Source organism: Rhamphochromis sp. 'chilingali' (genome assembly GCF_963969265.1).
Source record: "Rhamphochromis sp. 'chilingali' genome assembly, chromosome: 1".
NCBI classification, from domain to species: Eukaryota; Metazoa; Chordata; class Actinopteri; order Cichliformes; family Cichlidae; genus Rhamphochromis; species Rhamphochromis sp. 'chilingali'.
The window spans coordinates 46,162,594-46,180,974 of record NC_137929.1 but is presented as its reverse complement, the minus strand read 5'-3'; the positions used below and the strand labels follow the sequence as shown (position 1 = coordinate 46,180,974).

Here is an 18,381-nt window from a genome sequence, read left to right as displayed (position 1 = left end):
TTTAATCATCAAAGAGAAAAATCTTTACAGACTGTGAGAATCACGAGACGGTTGTTGAACCATGTCCACTCATTTTCACTGTGTGGAAGAGGACAGGGAGTGGGTGTGTGCTGTTAAAGCACACATATCTATATGTACACATAATATGTCTTAGTTACTTTATTATATCAGGACTGTCCTACTGCACTGGAATCTAAACTACATTTAATCTGTATTAGGCCACACAGTGGAACAAGAAAGATAAAAGACCTTCATATTTAAAATTAAAAATATATAAAAGAAGCAGCTGCTCCAACTCCCTTCAGGACCCAGAGTTGAATATGAAGATAACACCGTACGGACACACGAACAGACTGACAGACATCAAAGGGTAGATGGACACTTTGATGGATGCATGGATAGATAGGTAGACAGATGATGCATGCAGGAATCATGGATAGATGTGTAGATGGGTGGATGGATGATGTATACATGTTTGGATTCATGCATGCATGGAAGGATGAATGGATGAATGAACAATGCATACATGGTTGGATACATGGATTACTATGGAGATGCATGGATGGATATTGTATGGGTAGATGACTGCATGCATGCATGCATGGATGATGGATGTTTGCATGAATGCATGCACAGATGAATGCAGGTCATCTTCATGTTAATAATATTTTCCTTTCATATCATCACATCCTGAACCTTTTACCATAGGAGGTGTTAAACCCACCAATGAACTATGAATGCTGCTGCTATACAAGTTGTGTTGTGTGAAGAACAAACGTGTATCTGAACAATAAAAAAAAGGTCTACAGACCTGGCAACAGATTATGTGCTGCATGAAAGCGATCATCTTAGTGTGCACGAGCTGTGGCCTCACTTTAAAAGCTGCTGTATTGCAGCCTTTAGGATTATCTTTACTGCACATCATATAGCAGGAAATGCAACAAAAGAATTTCCCAAACATTTATCTTCACTAATTATCTGAATCATACTGATATCAATCACACAAACCCTTCATAAAGTCAAGATCATCGCTGCAGCAGGAAGAAACGGTGATGGAGCATCTGATCACAAAGTGAAAAAAGCTGGGCTCTCCCTTAGAGACAGAGTGAAGAGTTTGGCCTTTCAAGAGATGGACTCTGGCTTCTCTGGAATGCCAGTAATCCCTGTGATCCCAGATCAGTACCAGAAAAATGGATAAATGGATCTTGCTTTTTTAATAACAAATACCAAAATCACTAACACCAATCTATTAATAGATTTTTCCTTTATTAGTAGAAACTATGAATATTCCCTTCTGCTACAAAAGTCTCCTGCTGTTCATATGATTCAGTTTTCAATGGAATATGTTTTAGAGACAATACCAAAGTTATTTTTCTTGATTTTTGCTTTACATCTTTGCACTGCTGCCATAATTTTTTACATCCTTTTGTTTCGTAAACTCAGTTTAACAGCTTGTAATGACTTACTTTGTGTATAGTGTGAAAAATAGCTTCCAAAAATGTAAAATATGCATCACAAAATCAAAATATTTTAAATGATAATCACTCTTGCATCACAGTTTTGTTTAGGTAGCATTAGCCCTCTACTCTTATCCTGGTGGCTGCATCACTTTCGCCCCTCTAGCACCTCCAGAATAGCTTTCAAGATGGTTGCCACAGCTACAGCACCAGGGTCTGGCAGGCTGACCAGGTTGGGTGAGATGTAGCTGGCTCTCCCAGCCCTTGCTTTAAGGTCACGAGTTGCCTCCGCTCCTGAAGCAGCTTTCTGTGGAGACCGAAGCAAAAGGAACATTGTGTAGAAAAATCTGCTGAGTGAGCAGTGCAACCACATCAACACCAGGTGGCACCATACCTTCACAGCACTTTGCAGTACAGCCATGTGTCCACCAGATGGAGCTGTGGCCAGCTTAATCAGTTCATCAACTGCAGGGCACAAAGCATCCAGCTACAAGGTAAGAGAAACAAAGAAACTTCACTGCTAAAGACACTCTTCATAAATTAGGTAATTCAGATTAAATGAGATTTGGGGGACAAAAATCTTACCATTGTTCTGTCTCCAGGGGCGGCACCACCATATCTGCAAGAAAGTCAACATTTAAGTCCGACCTGGCCATTGCACAGAAATCTGGAGGTTCGGTTGAAAAACAATGAAGACAATTTGCACTTTTCTCTTCCTTGACTTTTATTCTCCTTGAGTTGTGACATACACTAACAGCCCACTTACTCATCTTTGTACTTTTGAGATTACAGAGGAACTAGCAGCAATGCAAAAATGGACTATGACAGCTAGTCATTTGTTCAAGGACCTAACTGTATGCTGCGATAAGCTGGGTCTGAAAAGGAAGAAACTTGCAGTTGTTGTAGACAATGGCTGTCCAAATCTGACAGGGAAGAATACTGGATTTTTGCAGAGGATACAAGATAAAGTGACTTACATGAATCCAGAACTGAACTGGTATTTTTGCATTGTGTTATAAACCAGGAGATGTAGTGAAATCCCCTGCTAATATTAACTATGTTCTGAATGTTGTAACTTAAAGCTTCATCCGGCGAAAGACCTGATGAAGTCAACTCAGTGTTGGACTTTTGGAGGAGCATGACACTGAAAATGGTGACATAGGCTACCACACACCTGCCAGGTTGGCAAATAATATGGGACCTGAGAGCATTAATTCAAAAGTTAAATGTAAGGATATTCCAGAGCTTTCAGACTGGAAGGCAAGTATAGCATTTGCTGATGATGTGACTGTAGTAATGAATAAACTAAGTTTCTTTTAAACCAACTGGAGAGCAGCACGCCAACATTGATCATAAGATCAAAAACTCTGGAACAGCAGTTAAATGGCCATATGAAGAAGAAAAGTGGACTTTGAAATAAATACAGACATGAAAATGTTACCAACCCTTACTTTTTCATTGCTTCTGTCCCAGCATTCATAGCAGTGGCCCAGGCTGCAGCATTGCTCCGCCCCTCGGTCACATGACCGGCTGCCGCAGTGAGGAACAGACTGTACAACTGAAATAAACTGAGCATTAGTACATGTGCTTGTGCTGATTAAGACAGAATACTGCAGTCAAACACCACTTGAATCAATAAACCCACCGCTCCTGAAGACCCGCCCATTTTCTCCTGCACCAATCCAGCAACGACTGATAACAGCTTCCCGGGGCAACCGGGGACCACATGTCCTTGAAGCCACTCCTGAATGGCTGAACAAGCATCTTCACTATTTTTACAAGTTCCTCTTTAAGCTACTGAAGATAGTAATCACAGTTTCTTACCTCTAGCAGCCTGAGCATAAGTATTACCACAGTCTCCATCCCCGGAAGCACGATCAAGGGAATTGAGTTCCTCCTGCTTTTCCAACAGAGTGGAGCAAATCTTCTCCAAGGTTTTATGCATCACAGGACTAAGTGGTCCTGCCAAGAATAACAAAACAAACTTCCATTTAAAAAAAAGCCCAAACTATTTTATTAATATATAGATCAGAAATTATATACTGGGCTAGAGAGTAAGAGTTAATGGATGTTATGTGTCCTAACTGGAATGTCCAATATGCCCTCTCTGACAGCACAATTTGTTGGTTTCCTTTTGTTCATCCTGTTTCAATTTCATGCAGGTAAACAAGTTTTAAACATGTTCAATTATAAGCCTTGAATAAGTAATGCATTACAATAATTGATTGCAATACACATACACAAAAAGCTCATGAACTAACCTTCAGAGTGCTTCTCATCTTGTGGCCGTTTGATGGTTGTTTGTGGTTCTGTGATGTAGCTGCGTCCACTCAAACACACATTGCTGAGGTTTGGCCAGGCAGGGGCAGTAGTCTTAGCATCTTGATGGGACAAAGGAGGTGTGTGTTTTTCATTAGTAACAAATTTATTTATCATATAAATCTGTGTCTCTGAACCCATATGAGAGTGCTTATTTGTGTGGTTCTATCAGAAGTTAATATTCACTCATCTTGGGGATGAAAGTCCTGCTAAGTTTGGATTTAATGATTACTTTGAACCAGTCCTTTTCCAGGGTAGAATAATTGTACAGCATAAATCTAATAACTTAATTTAAATCTAATGAGAAATCAAGAACTGGGTGCAAAAGTCTGCATTTATTTAAGAGAGAGATAAGATAAGACTTTATTGATGCCACAACGGGGAAATTTTTGCATCACCTCAGCTCAGGTACAGATATCAGAAGGAAATACAAAAATACAATAAGTACAATCAATGAAAAAAAGTAAGATAATACACTGTATACAATGGTAGCATACACAGTATGTGATTATGGATATGTGGTGACCTTGGATGTTCAGTGTCCAGTGACTTATGACATCGTGATTTTTGGGTTGGGTTTGGGTATTTTGGGCTTTCACACTCAGAGTAGCCATCAACAAGCTCCTGGCATAATTCTAGCATGATATTTGATCATTCTTCTTGGTAGAATTGGTGGAGTTCATTTAAATTTCCTGGTTTCCTGACATGGCCGCAGCTTTCAAGCTTACTTTTAGCCTGCTTTATCCATTTAAACCAATTTTTAAACCAACTGTGTCCAAGTTTCAACCACCTAGCTGTCAATTTGAAGGGAAGTTAAAGAACTTAGAGGTACTCCTTCTTCATTATTCCATCCACTTTATCCAATGTACCAGTACCACCAGTAGCAAAACACCCTCAGAGATGTCATAGTGTCATACAGTGTTTTAAGCTTTGAAAGCCTCACCTTTACTCCTCCAAACATCTCTCTGTGGCCAAACAGCTCAATCTTTGCCTCTTCTAATCATAAAGCATTTCTTCAGAAGGCATTTCAGTCAAGCTTGAAGATGTAAATTTTGGCACAGGATCTTCCTTCTTGGGCTGTACCCTCTCAATCCATGAAGATGTAAAACTCGCTTCACTGTGGACAAACACGCTGGTGTTCCAGCAGTTTCCAGTTTATAACTCGCTTTGATGATTTCTGGGTTGTTCCTGAACATCCAAATCAGTCTCGTGAGGGTGACAGTGGGTCTTCCTCCAGACTTTGGCAAAGTGGTGACACAGCCTAATAACTTCAGCTAATGACCTTTGAATCTGAAGTTTTTTTGAAAACACCTCCAAGAGACCATCCCAACTTGTGTCATACATCACTCGGTTATCTTTCCTGCCCAGTAGTAGTTCCTCGCTTCAAAGATGCAGAAAGTAGGTACATGTTGGTGAATTTCACAGAGATTTCATGGTCTCTGCTCTCTAATTGCTGCTAGTCTCCTCCACTCCATAAGGGATTGTTCAGACATATGACTTTCAGACTCTCACACTCTCACCTCTGGGTCAGACTTGTTTTCACATCTTGCCTCATGTGATTAGGTACAGGATCAATAGGGGGTCCATGACCCTCTTCGGGGGACACTCACATAGGGCTTAAAATCTATGACTCTCCACCAGGTGCTCTTAGAACCAAAGAAGGCTCTCGGATGAGAAGTGAAACTTCTTCAAGGAAACTCCAAGAAGTCCAGATGCTTTTCTTTCCAAGCTCTTTAGACCACTGGATTAGTTGTTTGCCTCGTGGTTTTCATGCCAAAGAGCTGACTGACTGGTTGCTGCTGCCATGTCGATCATGTAAGCATTCACTTTGAAGCTTCTGAAGTTTGAAGTTCTGAAGCTCTGAATACACTGTGATGTTATGACAAAGGCCCTCACAAGTTTAGAAAAACAAAGCTATGTGTTTGAACACTTACCTATCAGCCTCAGTGTTTCCTTGTCAGCCCTCATCAGGGTCAGCGACACTCCTGCCATCTCCAGAGAGGTCATGAACAACCCAGACATCACCCTGGCAACCACCACTCCACGGCTTTCTATAAAAAACACCAATCATATTCCAGATTATCGAATGATCGTGCTGTTCCCCCACCCACCAAAACCAGCCAATCAAATCACATCTGAGCTCATGCTAAGTGCTAATAAAAAATGTTATTCAATAGCATTCATTAACGTTCCCCTGTGGTTTCTTTTAGTTAGTCTAGCTACTCACAAAAACTGCCATTCATAAGCTATGAAAAATAAAAGAGACAAGGTTATGTTTTACATGGACGATATTTTAGCTCACAGGGTGTAGTGAGATGCAGGTATTTATTTTCCTGCATATTAAAGTTAAAATGGTGATCATGTGAGAGAAGCACAGTAGGACCCAGCTAAGTATGGTTAAATGCTTACCTCACACACACACACAGACACACACTTACCCAGGCAGATGATGGCCGATCTAGTCACCACAGCCATCTCTAGGCAAGACAGAGCTCCAAGGTTGTTCACGCACACAACCACACTGTCTCCTGTAGGAAAGAGGGAAAAAACACACACATGGAGAGTAGCCGTACTAACGGTCAGCATGATACATGATCGATGTCATTTAGTGAACCTGATTTCAGCGGCAGATGCGATTGGCTGCTTGGGTTGGTCATGTGGTCTATCATGGTCTTGACCACCTCATCAGCAGAGGCCACCTGAGGGAGAAGATCAACAGAAACTGAGCCATACAGCCTGATGGTAAAAGCACATTCAGGCTGTTAAGGTTCAAATCCGACTCACCTTTGACCTCTTTATTCCAGGTTCCCCGTGGATACCTGAAAATAGAAAGAAAACACTGGCTGTTATTTCATTTTCGTCTCCTGTGCTCTCGCCATCTGTGCATCTTTAGAAGAGTTTCCATCATTTTCTCAGCTTTTACAAGTGAATTTCCTCCAGTTTTATGAATTGAATAGAAAGATTCAGATTAAAGACACCCAACCCATTTAACATGCTGAAATTCTGACATCCCCATCTCCCCATTTGACTGAATGAATTCTTTGCAAACACTATTTTATGCTTCACTTAAACCATTTTGCTGCTCTTAACTGCTCTTGCACACCACTAGATGGTGCAATTCAGTCATTTTCTCTAAAATATCACTAACATGATGTCACATCTGCAGAGAAAGTCAAAGATGGAGATTGGCCATTCTAACGATCTGGTTTTAAATCATTTGTCACAAAAAAAAAAAATATGTAAAGTATTCATTAGCTTGGGTGGAAGTTTAGTTCTGGAAATAAAAGTCTAGATAACTGGTGTCAGCCCAAAAGGCTGCTCTCCATATTCTGCCACTCTCTTTCTCCTGCTCTCACAACTCCACCTTTTCCATCCTCCTCTAATCATCCCTCACCCAGCCCGACCTCCATGTCTCCTGGCGGTAGATCGAAGGAAGGCAGGCAGCCGGGAACGCTGCATGGAGACAGACTCACCCCCAGAGTGCCTGGAGTAAAACAGAAACATCATTAAGAAAAATATTCCAGTGTTCCCAGAAAGTATTAAATGTATTAAAAAACCCCAAAAGAAAGCGCGACTCACCGATCCTCTTTAAAATCTCCGTCACCTTGGAAACAATCTGATCCAATGAGCAGCCCTCTTCTGCTAAAGCACCAGCCAGCTAACAGAGCGAGAGACCACATGTTTAAAGGCAAGAAAAATACTACAAAAATCTAATAAAAGCATCAATGATACGAGGCTGCATGGTGCAAAATATACAAATTCATGGTTTCTGCTTAAGTTCACAAGATGACGTATACTTTCCTGTTCCAACAACCTAGATCAACAAAATACAACATCATAAAATGACTCACAACAATGACGGTAAAATAAATAAATACAAATAATAATATAAAAAGAAATACACAAAAGAGCTTCATTCAGTGGGAAAAAACATGGAGCGTTTAATAAAATGTGACATTATTATTGTGGTTCTAATAAAAATATGTATTACAAAAAATAATTACGTGGGAAAAATAAATAATTACAGGGTAAAGTAAAAAAAATAATGCCAGAGTTTATGAATGAATTATTGCCTAATTATTTTTTAATTAAATTAGACACATTTAAGGGCATATTATACATTTAATTCATGTTTGATGTTGGCAGTTTCAGTCCTCCATACATTTTAAGATTTGTTTTTGCTTTTCCTTTTTTTTTAAAAATTATTATTAAGAGAACAGTTTCACAGTTTCTTTTTTGCAAGATCAGTAACCGGCACATACTTGCCAGCCTTGAGACCTCAGAATTAGGGAGACAAGGGGGGGGGGGGGGGGGGGGTGTGTGTATATATATATATATATATATATATATATATATATATATATATATATATACATATATATATATATATATATATATATATATATATATATATATACATACATATACATATACATATATACATATATATATATATATATATATACATACATATACATATACATATATATATATATATATATATATATATATATATATATATATACATATACATATACATATATATATATATACATATACATATACACATATATATATATATATATATATATATACATATATATATATATATATATATATATATATATATATATATATATATATATACACATATTCAAAAAACTTGAATTTTACAGTGTTTATTTATTTAAAATTATTTATTTAAACTAAGTTAAATGTCACTGTTATTACTGTCCCCCAGCTGGGGCTGTCCAAATGCAGAGGCTGCATCCACCTGAGGACCCAGCCTTCATGGTCTAAGTGGGCCGGGTCCTCCAAAAGCCAGGTAGGCCGGAAGTGAGCAACTGTGACGGTCTAGCCTTCAGAATTACGTCACGAGCTCTCTCGGTGGAGTGAAACTGCCGTCTGCTCCTTGCTATCTAAATATAACCGGATGCTGGCGTAAATTCTCGACCATCTCACACTTCTGTTTAGTCAGTTTTGTGTTTGACGTTTATTCAGCTGTGTGAAAACCCCAGAGGAAGTTTTATTTAATCTAATCTAATCTAGTAACTTTAATCTCAGCCAAACGGATTTACTCAGGAACAAATAAAACACTGAAAAAAAAGTCAAACAATAACAGTTTTAGGTTATCTAAGTGACTTATATATCATGTTTAACCTGAGTAGCGAAAGACCGCAGGGGCTTGAAAACGTGCCGGGAGTTTGCTGTTCTCGCCAACTCAGTTATTTGAAGTTTACACAGCTACATTCTCGCCTGAAAATATGCTAAAAGTTTATTTTGCGACCCAGAAAGAATAATAAGAGTAATATTAAAACTAAGTAGCTGCCGCCATTGTTGGAAACTGGAACTGGCTGGGCTGAGCTATGAATTCTGGGATATGGTTTTTCATTTTTGTTGTCCAGGTGGAAAATCAGGAGAAATTCGGGAGAATGGTGACTCCGGGAGGGGCACTGAAATTCAGAATTCTCCCGGAAAAATAGGGAGGGTTGGCATGTATGAACCGGCAGACAGGACAAATGTGCCTCATGTAGCTTTATAACAGCATTTGTACCATAAAAAAAATGAGCACAGTGATATAATATTATAACCCTTTTAACTCAGGATACACTTGTACTGGTCCAAGTTGAGCTGTTTCCAGAGTAAATAACACCTCTATTAGGCTGTTGTTGTGTACCTTATGTATGAAGACAGTGCCACACAAGCCTCTTCTTCCAGCCTTACTTGGTTGGTCAAAGGCGCAGTCTTCCGCAACTATCACCATGTCAACAGCAACGCCCTGGTTACGAGCTTGCTCTGCAGCCAATCCAAAGTTAAGGCGGTCACCTGTGTAGTTCTTCACAATGAGAAGGACCCCAGAGGCTCCTGAGTGGGAAGACTGTTGTTAGTTCATTGGATATTTTAAAAAAAAAAAAACTTGCAGCAGGTCACAGACAGTATATAAAAGATGGACATAGCTTTTAGGTCTGTGTATCTTAAAAGCTGCATTCTCTCTAATGGCCACCAGGGGACAACTGCTTTGGCTGCACAACGAACCCTCTGACCTCAGCAAACACTTTTAGTTATGGCTTTGACTCTCTAGTTTGTGACTGATGGGTCGCTACCCTATGAACAGCATCCTCAGTTTCTCAGTCAGATACGCACTCACAACTCCAGCTTGCTAACCATTAGTATAAAGTGTGTCTCAGTCTTTTATATACAGTCTTTGTTCCCTTCTGCCAGAGACAGCAGTAGCTGATCTGGGGTTATGATGAGCATCTGTTCTCACAACATCACTTTGTTGTCCTTATCCTTCTTTTTGGGGCCAGCAGCCTACACCTATTGCAGTGTAACTAGGAGAAGGATTCATGGTCACCTGTTGCAAACCTAACTCTATGTTTTGCCAAAAAGGAAAGTTTTAAGCCTAATCTTAAAAGAAGAGACAGTGGCTCTATCCCAATTCAGGGTCTGCAGCCTTAAAGTACGCAGCCTCAATGATCCTCAAGGGCCGCGTACCTAAAGACCACTAAGGCCGGAAATGCGAGGCTTGTGAAATGGGACGGTCTAGCCTCCGTTGCGCTGCCCAGGTTGCCTAGCAACCATGATACTAACAGCTGGAAACGTTTCATACAGCTTTGTCTGACAGACATGAAGGAGAACATCATTTGTTTGTTTCTACATGAGCTTTGGTCATTCTCTGTAAGATTAAGCTCAGCTATTGAACGGCGTATATTTTAAAGTAAAGGCTTTAAAACAAAGTTAGTACAAACGTCACTAATGTCACATAACTTTGCCGACATGTGGCCAACAGTAATGTTTTAATGTTCTTCGTTATTAAACATTTGCACATAAATAAGTGACATAATATTCAGTACTTACTTAAAGTTTACTCTTCAGGCGCCCCTCCTTAAAATTCAGGGAAATGAAGGACGCATTTGAGGGCCGCATTTCGAGCAGCCTTCGAATTGGGACAGCCTTCGTCGCGTCGCTGTGACGTAATCGGCCTTAAAATGCAGCCTTTAAGGCTGCAGACCCTGAATTGGGATACAGCCATAGTCTGTCTCCTGCATCCAAACTGAGAGCTGGTTCCACAGAAGAGGGGCCTGAAAGCTGAAGGCTCTGCCTCCCAGTAGTTGCTGCAGGATAGTAATTTATCTGCAGACTAACACAGGTGCTCAGTAACCTTTGATTTTGCACAGGAATATAACTCAAATATAACCAGCTGGCATCCAGTTGAGTCGATTCCACCCTACTGCCACATGCTGGCAATCTGCATGCACTTATTTGCAAACTGTGAGACTGACTGAAGACAGTCTGAGTCTGTCCATTGCAGACAGGTTACTTCACACCAGGTGGGTGAAGGTGTTAGACCCTCTGTGACTACTTACAAAAATAATGCAATCACCATGGACACAGATTTTTTCCTCACTGAAAGGAAGTGGCCACCAAATTTTTATAAGGTGCAGCGTTAACGACGGCAACAGTGCAGCACTGTCACAGGGCGAGATCAGTGAACCATTTTGGCAAAAGGATCAAATGTAAAAGGTCAAACTTCAAATCAAATCAACAGTTAGACTTTTTTTAAAAAGAGTTGCACCACACTGCACTGTGCAAGCACTGGTTTTATTAAACAGATAAGATCAGTGATTATATATGCACTACCAACTCTCACAGACACACACACACGGAAAACTGAAGGACACATTGCCTGCATTGTGCAAAGAGAGAATGGCAGCAAGGATACTGCCAGGAGGCGGCGATGCAAACACTCCTCCTGCAACAGCCGCCGACAGCATCCCTGCTCCGATATAACCTGAGGATACGAGGAGGAGAAATCAGAGCTGAGGTAATCAGAAGCATCTCATGTTCATGTGTAAAGGAATAGTCTTACCTGCGTGTGCAGGCTCGTGGCCCGACCCCCCTCCAGAGAGGAGGGCCACTTTTCCCTTGAGGTTTTCAAGGTCGGACCGAAGCACAACCCTGTGGCCTTTTAGCAGAGAGAGGCCCCCAGAGGCCCTGACGAGGCCGAGGAGGGCGTCATCCACGCAACTCTCTGCTGAGTTGATCAACTTCTTCTGGGGCTGAAATAGAAAGAGATAAAAAATAAAAATGGGGAAAAAACCCCACATAGAATATGTGTTTTTGATCAGCCTCAAAAGACACAACTGAGATGCCGTTTATCCTCATGCAAGTTACACAACGAGGCATCTGCGAATCTGTGGAAATGCCATTCAAATGTCTTAATGATTGAAGTCCAAGAGTTGCCCTCAGCAGGTGGCACAGACACAGTCAAGCAGATCCACGCCGCCTGTGTTTGTGTATATGCGCGAGTTAAATTAAAGTTGGCAAAAGCTGCACAATTAAACTAAAAACAAACTAAAGTTTTATTTGCAACAACAGCGCAATTAAAATGCTGAGTTTTCACAGCTTGTTTCCGTTATCACTGCATGGACTCTGATCCATGTGCAAAGTGCTGCGGGCTCATCCAGCCTAGCGAACCACTGACATTTCATGTTAACACAAATTATCAACCGGACAATCTTCACTCGTATTCAAACAGATCGCTTCAAATTGTCTTTATTCTTCTTCTTTTTTTCTTTTTTTTTTTTTACCTCCATCTTAACTTTTCTCGCTCTCTCACTCTTCCGACAGCAGGCACAATGAGTAGCGTCAGATCCGAAAGCTTTACTCAGACTGACACCTGCAGTCTGAGTAAGCAAGTATGCCTACAAAATAAAAGCATTGCTCCCCTTTTAAAAGCACACATATAGTCCGTGGAGTACAAAAATGCTCCAAAACTGCATTATGTTGGAGATACAGCAAAATCAGACTGCTATTAAATAAAAGAGCTAAAAGATGCGAGGCCAGAATATACTTGTGGTTTTAATTTGAAAATATCAAAGGAAGTCTTGTTTCGGTTTAAGCTCGAGAAAGGACACAGCGGTCACGCCCACCTTTTTGTTTCCGGGAAAATTATTAAAACTTGAGTTTTCAGTTTGTTTCGTTTGTATATAGGCCATTGTCATATGGATGTTCAAAGGGCTTTACAGGCACAAACACATATTAGGAAATTACATATGAGGTCACTTAGATGTAAAACCCCTCAGAAATAAAGGCATATAGTATAAATAAGTCACACATAAGTTCCTGTGAAATTAGACAAAGCGAAAATATGAAATAAAGGAACTTTAAAAACAAATAATCAAACAATAGAAATGCAAGAAAGAAACAATTTCAGAATTAACAGAAGTAAGAGGCCAACACATGATATCACTGAAGAAGATATGCATGTGCATATGTCTGAATCTGCCACATAATAAAATGTGGCTGCAATCAGTTCTTCTTCTTCTTCTTCTTCTTCTTCTTCTTCTTCTTATTATTATTATTATTATTATTATTATTATTATTATTATTATTATTATTATTATTATTATTATTAATATTATTATTGTAGTTGTTGTTTTATTTATTTTCATGTGTGAGGAGGAATGGATAAAGTTAAAATGTTTTTGTATTTAGTTGTATTATTTTTAGGTTAAAGAAAGTGGGCATACTTACAACTTATACAGTATTTCTTTTTTTCAATTTTTCATTGTGGTTTATTGTACAACTTTGTGCACACCAGTAGAAAAAACATCTCAGGGGCTAAAAACAAACTAAGTTTTGCAATAGGTATCTTTGTGACAGCATGACCAGTGCCGCGGTCACTTTAATTAAGCCTTATATGTCTTCTTGACTTTAGCCACTTCATTCTCATCAGGAAGTATTTCCCCATATCATTTATACCAATTGTCATCTAAAGTAAAGGAAGGGGGTGGTGGTGTGGAGCCCACAGCATCATGGGAATTATGCTGTGGGCATATCCCACATATGGAATCTGAAAAGGAAGTAAGCCGTGATCTTGTGCTGTTAATTGTCTCATTTAGCTTCTTCTGCTGTTTCATACAGACACCAGTTCGAGTGGAATCCAACACCATTCCAGTTTGGGGACTAATGAATTGCTGCAACAACTTGACATTCTGGGCCCTGTTTCAGGAAGCCGGTTTAGTGGAAAAACTGAGTAAGTATACCCTGAGTTAACGAAAACTCTGGGTTTTCGGTTTCACAAAGCGAGTTCAGATGAAGCCTGAGTGAGTCACTATGACGACACACTCCGTGAAGCTAACCTGCCCCCTAGCAGGTTTACTACAACTAACCCTGACTGTCTCCGCCCCTTTGTCGGAAACCTGACTGTAGGAAGTGTCAGACATGGCGTGTCCCTTCCTTGAAGAGCCAGTAGATCGTGAAGCCCAAATTCTCTGCAGAGCTCTCCGCCGGGAGAGAGTGATTAGAGCGCGTTTGGACATTTTATCATTTCCTGATGATTGTCTGTGCGAACGTTACCGTTTCTCAGCACAATCTATAATTTATTTGGATAACATCCTCAGGCCATATATTACGCATGTGACACATCGCGGACATTCTCTCAGTTCTGTACATATTATTTGTATTGCACTTCGGTTTTTTGCAGACGGGAGCTTTCTGTATAATATTGGTGACGCTGAGCACGTTTCCAAGGCTACCGTCTGTCGGGCAGTCAGGAATGTTACAGTTGCACTGAAACGTCTCCTGTACTCGTTTGTGGTGTTCCCCGGTCATAGACCCACAAGATTCATCAAAGAGGGATGCCACAAAATTGCAGGTATCAGGATGAACGAAACTTAATTCATGATGTGGTGATACTTGGACTACTACTTAAATTGCACATTTATTTTCAGGGTTCCCAGGCGTGATTGGCTGTACAGATGGCACTCACATTCCAATCATTGCTCCTTCAGTAAATGAAGGAGACTATGTGAACAGGAAGTCTTTCCACAGCATTAATGTACAGGTACATAGTTCCCTGTAGCATTTCAAACTAACAAATTATTTCATCATAGTAATGGATGCTAATTTGTGTTCTCTGCACTGTGAAGATCATATGTGATGCTGCCAACATTATCACAAATGTGGAAGCCAAGTGGCCAGGCTCTGTCCATGACTCACAAATATTCCGTGAATGTACACTGAGCACAAAATTTGGACATGGTGAGTTGAAAATACTTTAAAATATATAAAGACCAATTGCTTCAGGGACATTTGAACTGAAGTGTATCCTTCTGTCTTAGGAGAGTTCACTGGCTACTTGCTTGGTGATAGGGGGTATCCATGTTTACCCTATTTGCTTACCCCTTACTCTGACCCTGAACCGGGCCCACAGCAGCGATATAATCTGGCTAATTGCAGGACAAGAGCCAGAGTTGAAATGACTATCGGAATGCTTAAGGCCCGGTTCCAGTGCCTGCAAAGACTCAGGGTCACCCCAGAAAGGGCATGTGACATTATTGTGGCATGTGTGATTCTTCACAACATTGCCACAATTAGAGGAGAACACTGTCCTTCTGAACCAAACATCAGCAGTGATCCAAACCATGAACATCCTGGCCCTCCCACGGACATACAAGATGGAAGAGCAGTCAGAGACACCATATGTCACAATCATTTCTTTTGACCCATCACCTCAACATGTTGAAAGAAGAATAAACAGATTTTTTGTTCAACTGGCTTTATTGGTCGCCTGTGTTTCCTGTACACAAAGTATTAAAAGATGTAAACCTCATAAAGTGTCTCTGTTGCTTCCTCCTCTGTAACAGCTGTCAATGTTTCTTCATTATTTTCCTGTAGTAAAGAAATAAACAACATTGCTGTTCTACTGTACACTCATATAATCTGTGGAGTATTACTCACAACTGCATGTTGGTCTGGCTCAACAGGAGGCTGCACCAGATGCAGTACACCATCACCATCAACTGATAGAATATGAGGTTTATACAGGTCACTTATAACTTACAAGGGACCAAATGGCAATTAACAAACATACCAATCACCTTACACTTCATTGTCATTATGCTCTCAAAGACAACCAAGACTGAGGGAAGGCAAAATCAGTCGGAAAATTACTTCACTACAAAATAATCCATTATGGTAAAGAGTTTATCAAATGAATGTGTCGCACTGCAAAGGTGACTGTGAAGAAAGGATGTATGCACATCATGTATTATTTTGAATTTACCCCCTATGTAGGCACTTGTGTCTTGCGGGGTTATTGACTCAGAGGATGTCCCCGCAGAGATGCCTTCGGCCACAGGGCGCCCACTGTTTTGGCTGAGGGCCAACTGCTCAGCCTCTGTGAGTGGTGGTGGTGGAGGACCCCCACCTGTTTTTCAGGCCTCCGCTTTTTTTCTGTTGGCTATAACGGGCCACATTTGAGCATACAGAGTAAGCAAATATGTACTTGTAATGTGCTCAGATAATTTCAATAAGTGCTTACAGAAAGAAAATTAATGTAGCCTCTAACTGCAATTGATTTACATCGGACAAACAGACCAAGCACTATGGCTCATAATACAATTACACCTTACCTGTTTGGACTATATTTTTATATTTCATTTTTACTTGCTGCCAGGAACGTTTGGGGCCTGTTGGGTTGCACCTGCGCTCACATCACGTCACAAAATAAAATGTATAAAATAACAAATAAAATAACATATGATAAAATAACGTGTTAAATGGGTGGAAATCCCTAGATCAATGTTTAAATTAACACTCACGCATTGACTCTGTCGGCTATGTTTTGCCATGCATGCTCCCTTTTTTTGCAGCTGAGGCTGTGTTACTTTTTTCCGCGGAATTTGCATGTTATCGGCATATGCTGCCATCAGAATTTCGGCCTCAAGCGCTGTAAAATTACATTGACCGCGCCTTCTTTCCCTCCGTCTCCATGGTGACTCACTTAATCTGTGCTCCACTGATCAGGGCTTTATGTATCCTCGTCCGCGCGCTTCACTTGGGGTTAAAGCAACTCCGCGTTGACTGAACTACTTGTTATCAGCCTTTCTGAAACCGAATATTCCGAGTTGGACAGTTCGGGGTTACTCAACCCTGAGTATCGTTTTTCACTCTGAGTTTTCTAAACCGGCTTCCTGAAACAGGGCCCTGATGGTGAATGATGATGTTTGGATCACAACAAATTGAGCAGGGGTTTCCACATATGTTATCACCTCTAATGCAAGTCTTACAAGTCTTGTGAGGGGGGATGTCTACTTTGTGGTTCCTCCTGTAGTCAGTCCACACTGGATTGCTTCCATACCTTTCAATATACTCTTCACTCTCCATGTAATCCCAAGGCCTGTCCTCCATCCTAAAGCAATGCTGCTTTGCAGTAAGAGTGTCTGGGATGTATAAATAGAGACAAAGAAAGACATGTCCTTGCAGGTAGCCTCTAGAAGGGACTGATACTGACGAACTGAATGTGAAATTGAAGGCGACACACGACATAAAAACATTGCGATGTACTTCATGGAGGTAGCCATTTTCAGATCCTACCCGGATTAGAGGTGAAAGGTCTTATACAGTATATCTTATCGCCATGTTGTCCTACTATAGATCAGGGGTGTCAAACATTAAAGCCATAATACTCAAATAAATGGCTTCACTGCAATTTTCACCCTTTTAATGGACCATTTTGGTCAAATAGTAAAATTTTGGTTATTTTTATTGATTTCCTGCAAATTGACTGTTTTACAAAAAAGTTAAAAAAAAAACAGTCAACACATTATTGTTATTTTTGATTAAGATGCCAAACTGGAGATGAATGCTCAAAACATATTTTTTTATTTTAAATTTTATTTAATGTTGATGACCGTGAGAAGTTTTAAAAGGTGCCAACAAATAAAAGTGATTGTTATTATTTACTTAGTGTATTGTTATGCTATGTTATGTTTACATAATGACAACAAAGAGTCTTCAATCTTGAATCAGAAGTAAAACAACATTTAAAAGGGGAGTAAAAAATCTAGTTTATTTTATCAAACCAAGTAGGGGACTGAAAATTCCAGTGCTCAGTTTAACCGATTTAAATCGGTGGTTTTAGTTAAAACCGCAAATGTCACTTTTTAAACTCTTTTAACAACATTAACACTCTACAGGTCGCCGCTCCTCATAACACAACGTCCCTTCTTCCCGACAAAGAGGAAAGCTCCGCTCACTCGGGCTGCTCGGTTAAAATATCAAGCCAACCATGTGGTTCCTCCTGCCGTGACGCACAGATCCCGGCGAGTCTGTTCAGCTCAGCTCGGAACCGTCCGGAGCAACATGCAGGATGGCGAGTTTGGAGACAGCCGCCGAGCACGAACGTATCCTGCGGGAAATCGAGAGCACAGACACCAACTGTATCGGACCGACACTCCGGTGAGTCAGTCCCCACTCCACGGCTGGGGGAGCAGCAGCGTCACTCAGCTTGCGGGAGCCGCGGCTAGCTGGCTGCGACTAGCGCTGATCCAGAGACTCCCGGAGCTTGCTCAAAACTTTAACCCGTCTGCTTCCATTATCGGACAGCTAGCCGGCTAACTTTAGCAAACATTAAAGCTAGCTAATTTCCACTTTGAACATATAGAGTGTCGAGCCTGAACAGTCCTGACTGCCGGCTGTCTTTATTGGCTTCACGTTTTCTTCTCAAGGCGGGTTGTTTGGCTTTGTCGCAGAAGTTTCGGCAAATCGTCCACAGGAATTTCAACAACTTTGGCTAACATTAAGCTAACTGTGCTAA

At 40.6% G+C, this 18,381-nt stretch overlaps 2 protein-coding genes and 1 pseudogene across 5 annotated transcripts in view; 1 reads left to right on the top strand and 2 right to left on the bottom strand.

Annotated features, from left to right (window-relative positions):
* tkfc (triokinase/FMN cyclase) lies at positions 1 to 12,442 on the bottom strand. Of its 2 annotated transcripts, XM_080877102.1 has the most exons (17): positions 12,368 to 12,442; positions 11,647 to 11,836; positions 11,464 to 11,568; positions 9,454 to 9,641; positions 7,356 to 7,434; positions 7,171 to 7,260; positions 6,561 to 6,595; positions 6,391 to 6,475; positions 6,215 to 6,304; positions 5,711 to 5,827; positions 3,719 to 3,838; positions 3,282 to 3,419; positions 3,103 to 3,209; positions 2,909 to 3,015; positions 2,043 to 2,076; positions 1,852 to 1,944; positions 1 to 1,764 (listed from the first exon to the last, which is right to left on the bottom strand). In XM_080877102.1, the coding sequence occupies exons 1-17, from the start codon at positions 12,371 to 12,373 to the stop codon at positions 1,606 to 1,608; spliced, it is 1,743 nt and encodes a 580-aa protein (XP_080733228.1). In that variant the 5' UTR covers positions 12,374 to 12,442; the 3' UTR covers positions 1 to 1,605. The 2 variants fall into 2 exon arrangements, with proteins under 2 accessions (XP_080733228.1, XP_080733227.1); XM_080877101.1 differs by lacking the exon at positions 1 to 1,764 and having other exon boundaries at positions 1,857 to 1,944; positions 2,903 to 3,015.
* Positions 12,443 to 13,468: 1,026 nt separating this feature from the next.
* LOC308408326 (small ribosomal subunit protein mS40-like) lies at positions 13,469 to 17,146 on the bottom strand (annotated as a pseudogene). The gene is made up of 3 exons: positions 17,130 to 17,146; positions 16,770 to 17,005; positions 13,469 to 13,774 (listed from the first exon to the last, which is right to left on the bottom strand). The product of its transcript is annotated as a small ribosomal subunit protein mS40-like (transcript).
* A 665-nt stretch (positions 17,147 to 17,811) lies between these two features.
* exoc6b (exocyst complex component 6B) overlaps positions 17,812 to 18,381 on the top strand; it is a 132,101-nt gene continuing 131,531 nt past the window's right edge. The window contains exon 1 of one of the 2 annotated variants that reach the window (XM_080891102.1): positions 17,812 to 18,023. In XM_080891102.1, coding sequence (XP_080747228.1) covers positions 17,935 to 18,023 — 89 coding nt within the window. In that variant the 5' untranslated portion in view covers positions 17,812 to 17,934. The remainder of the gene's footprint in view (positions 18,024 to 18,381) is intronic. The other variant, XM_080891103.1, reaches the window with a different exon arrangement.

What these genes read in the sequence shown, in the direction of transcription:
- tkfc (XM_080877102.1), bottom strand. An exon ending in CCACGAGCCTGCACACGCAG is followed by an intron (nt 11,569 to 11,646) that starts GTAAGACTATTC and finishes TCGTATCCTCAG; the next exon opens with GTTATATCGGAGCAGGGATG. An exon ending in GCATCTGCCGCTGAAATCAG is followed by an intron (nt 6,305 to 6,390) that starts GTTCACTAAATG and finishes TCTTTCCTACAG; the next exon opens with GAGACAGTGTGGTTGTGTGC.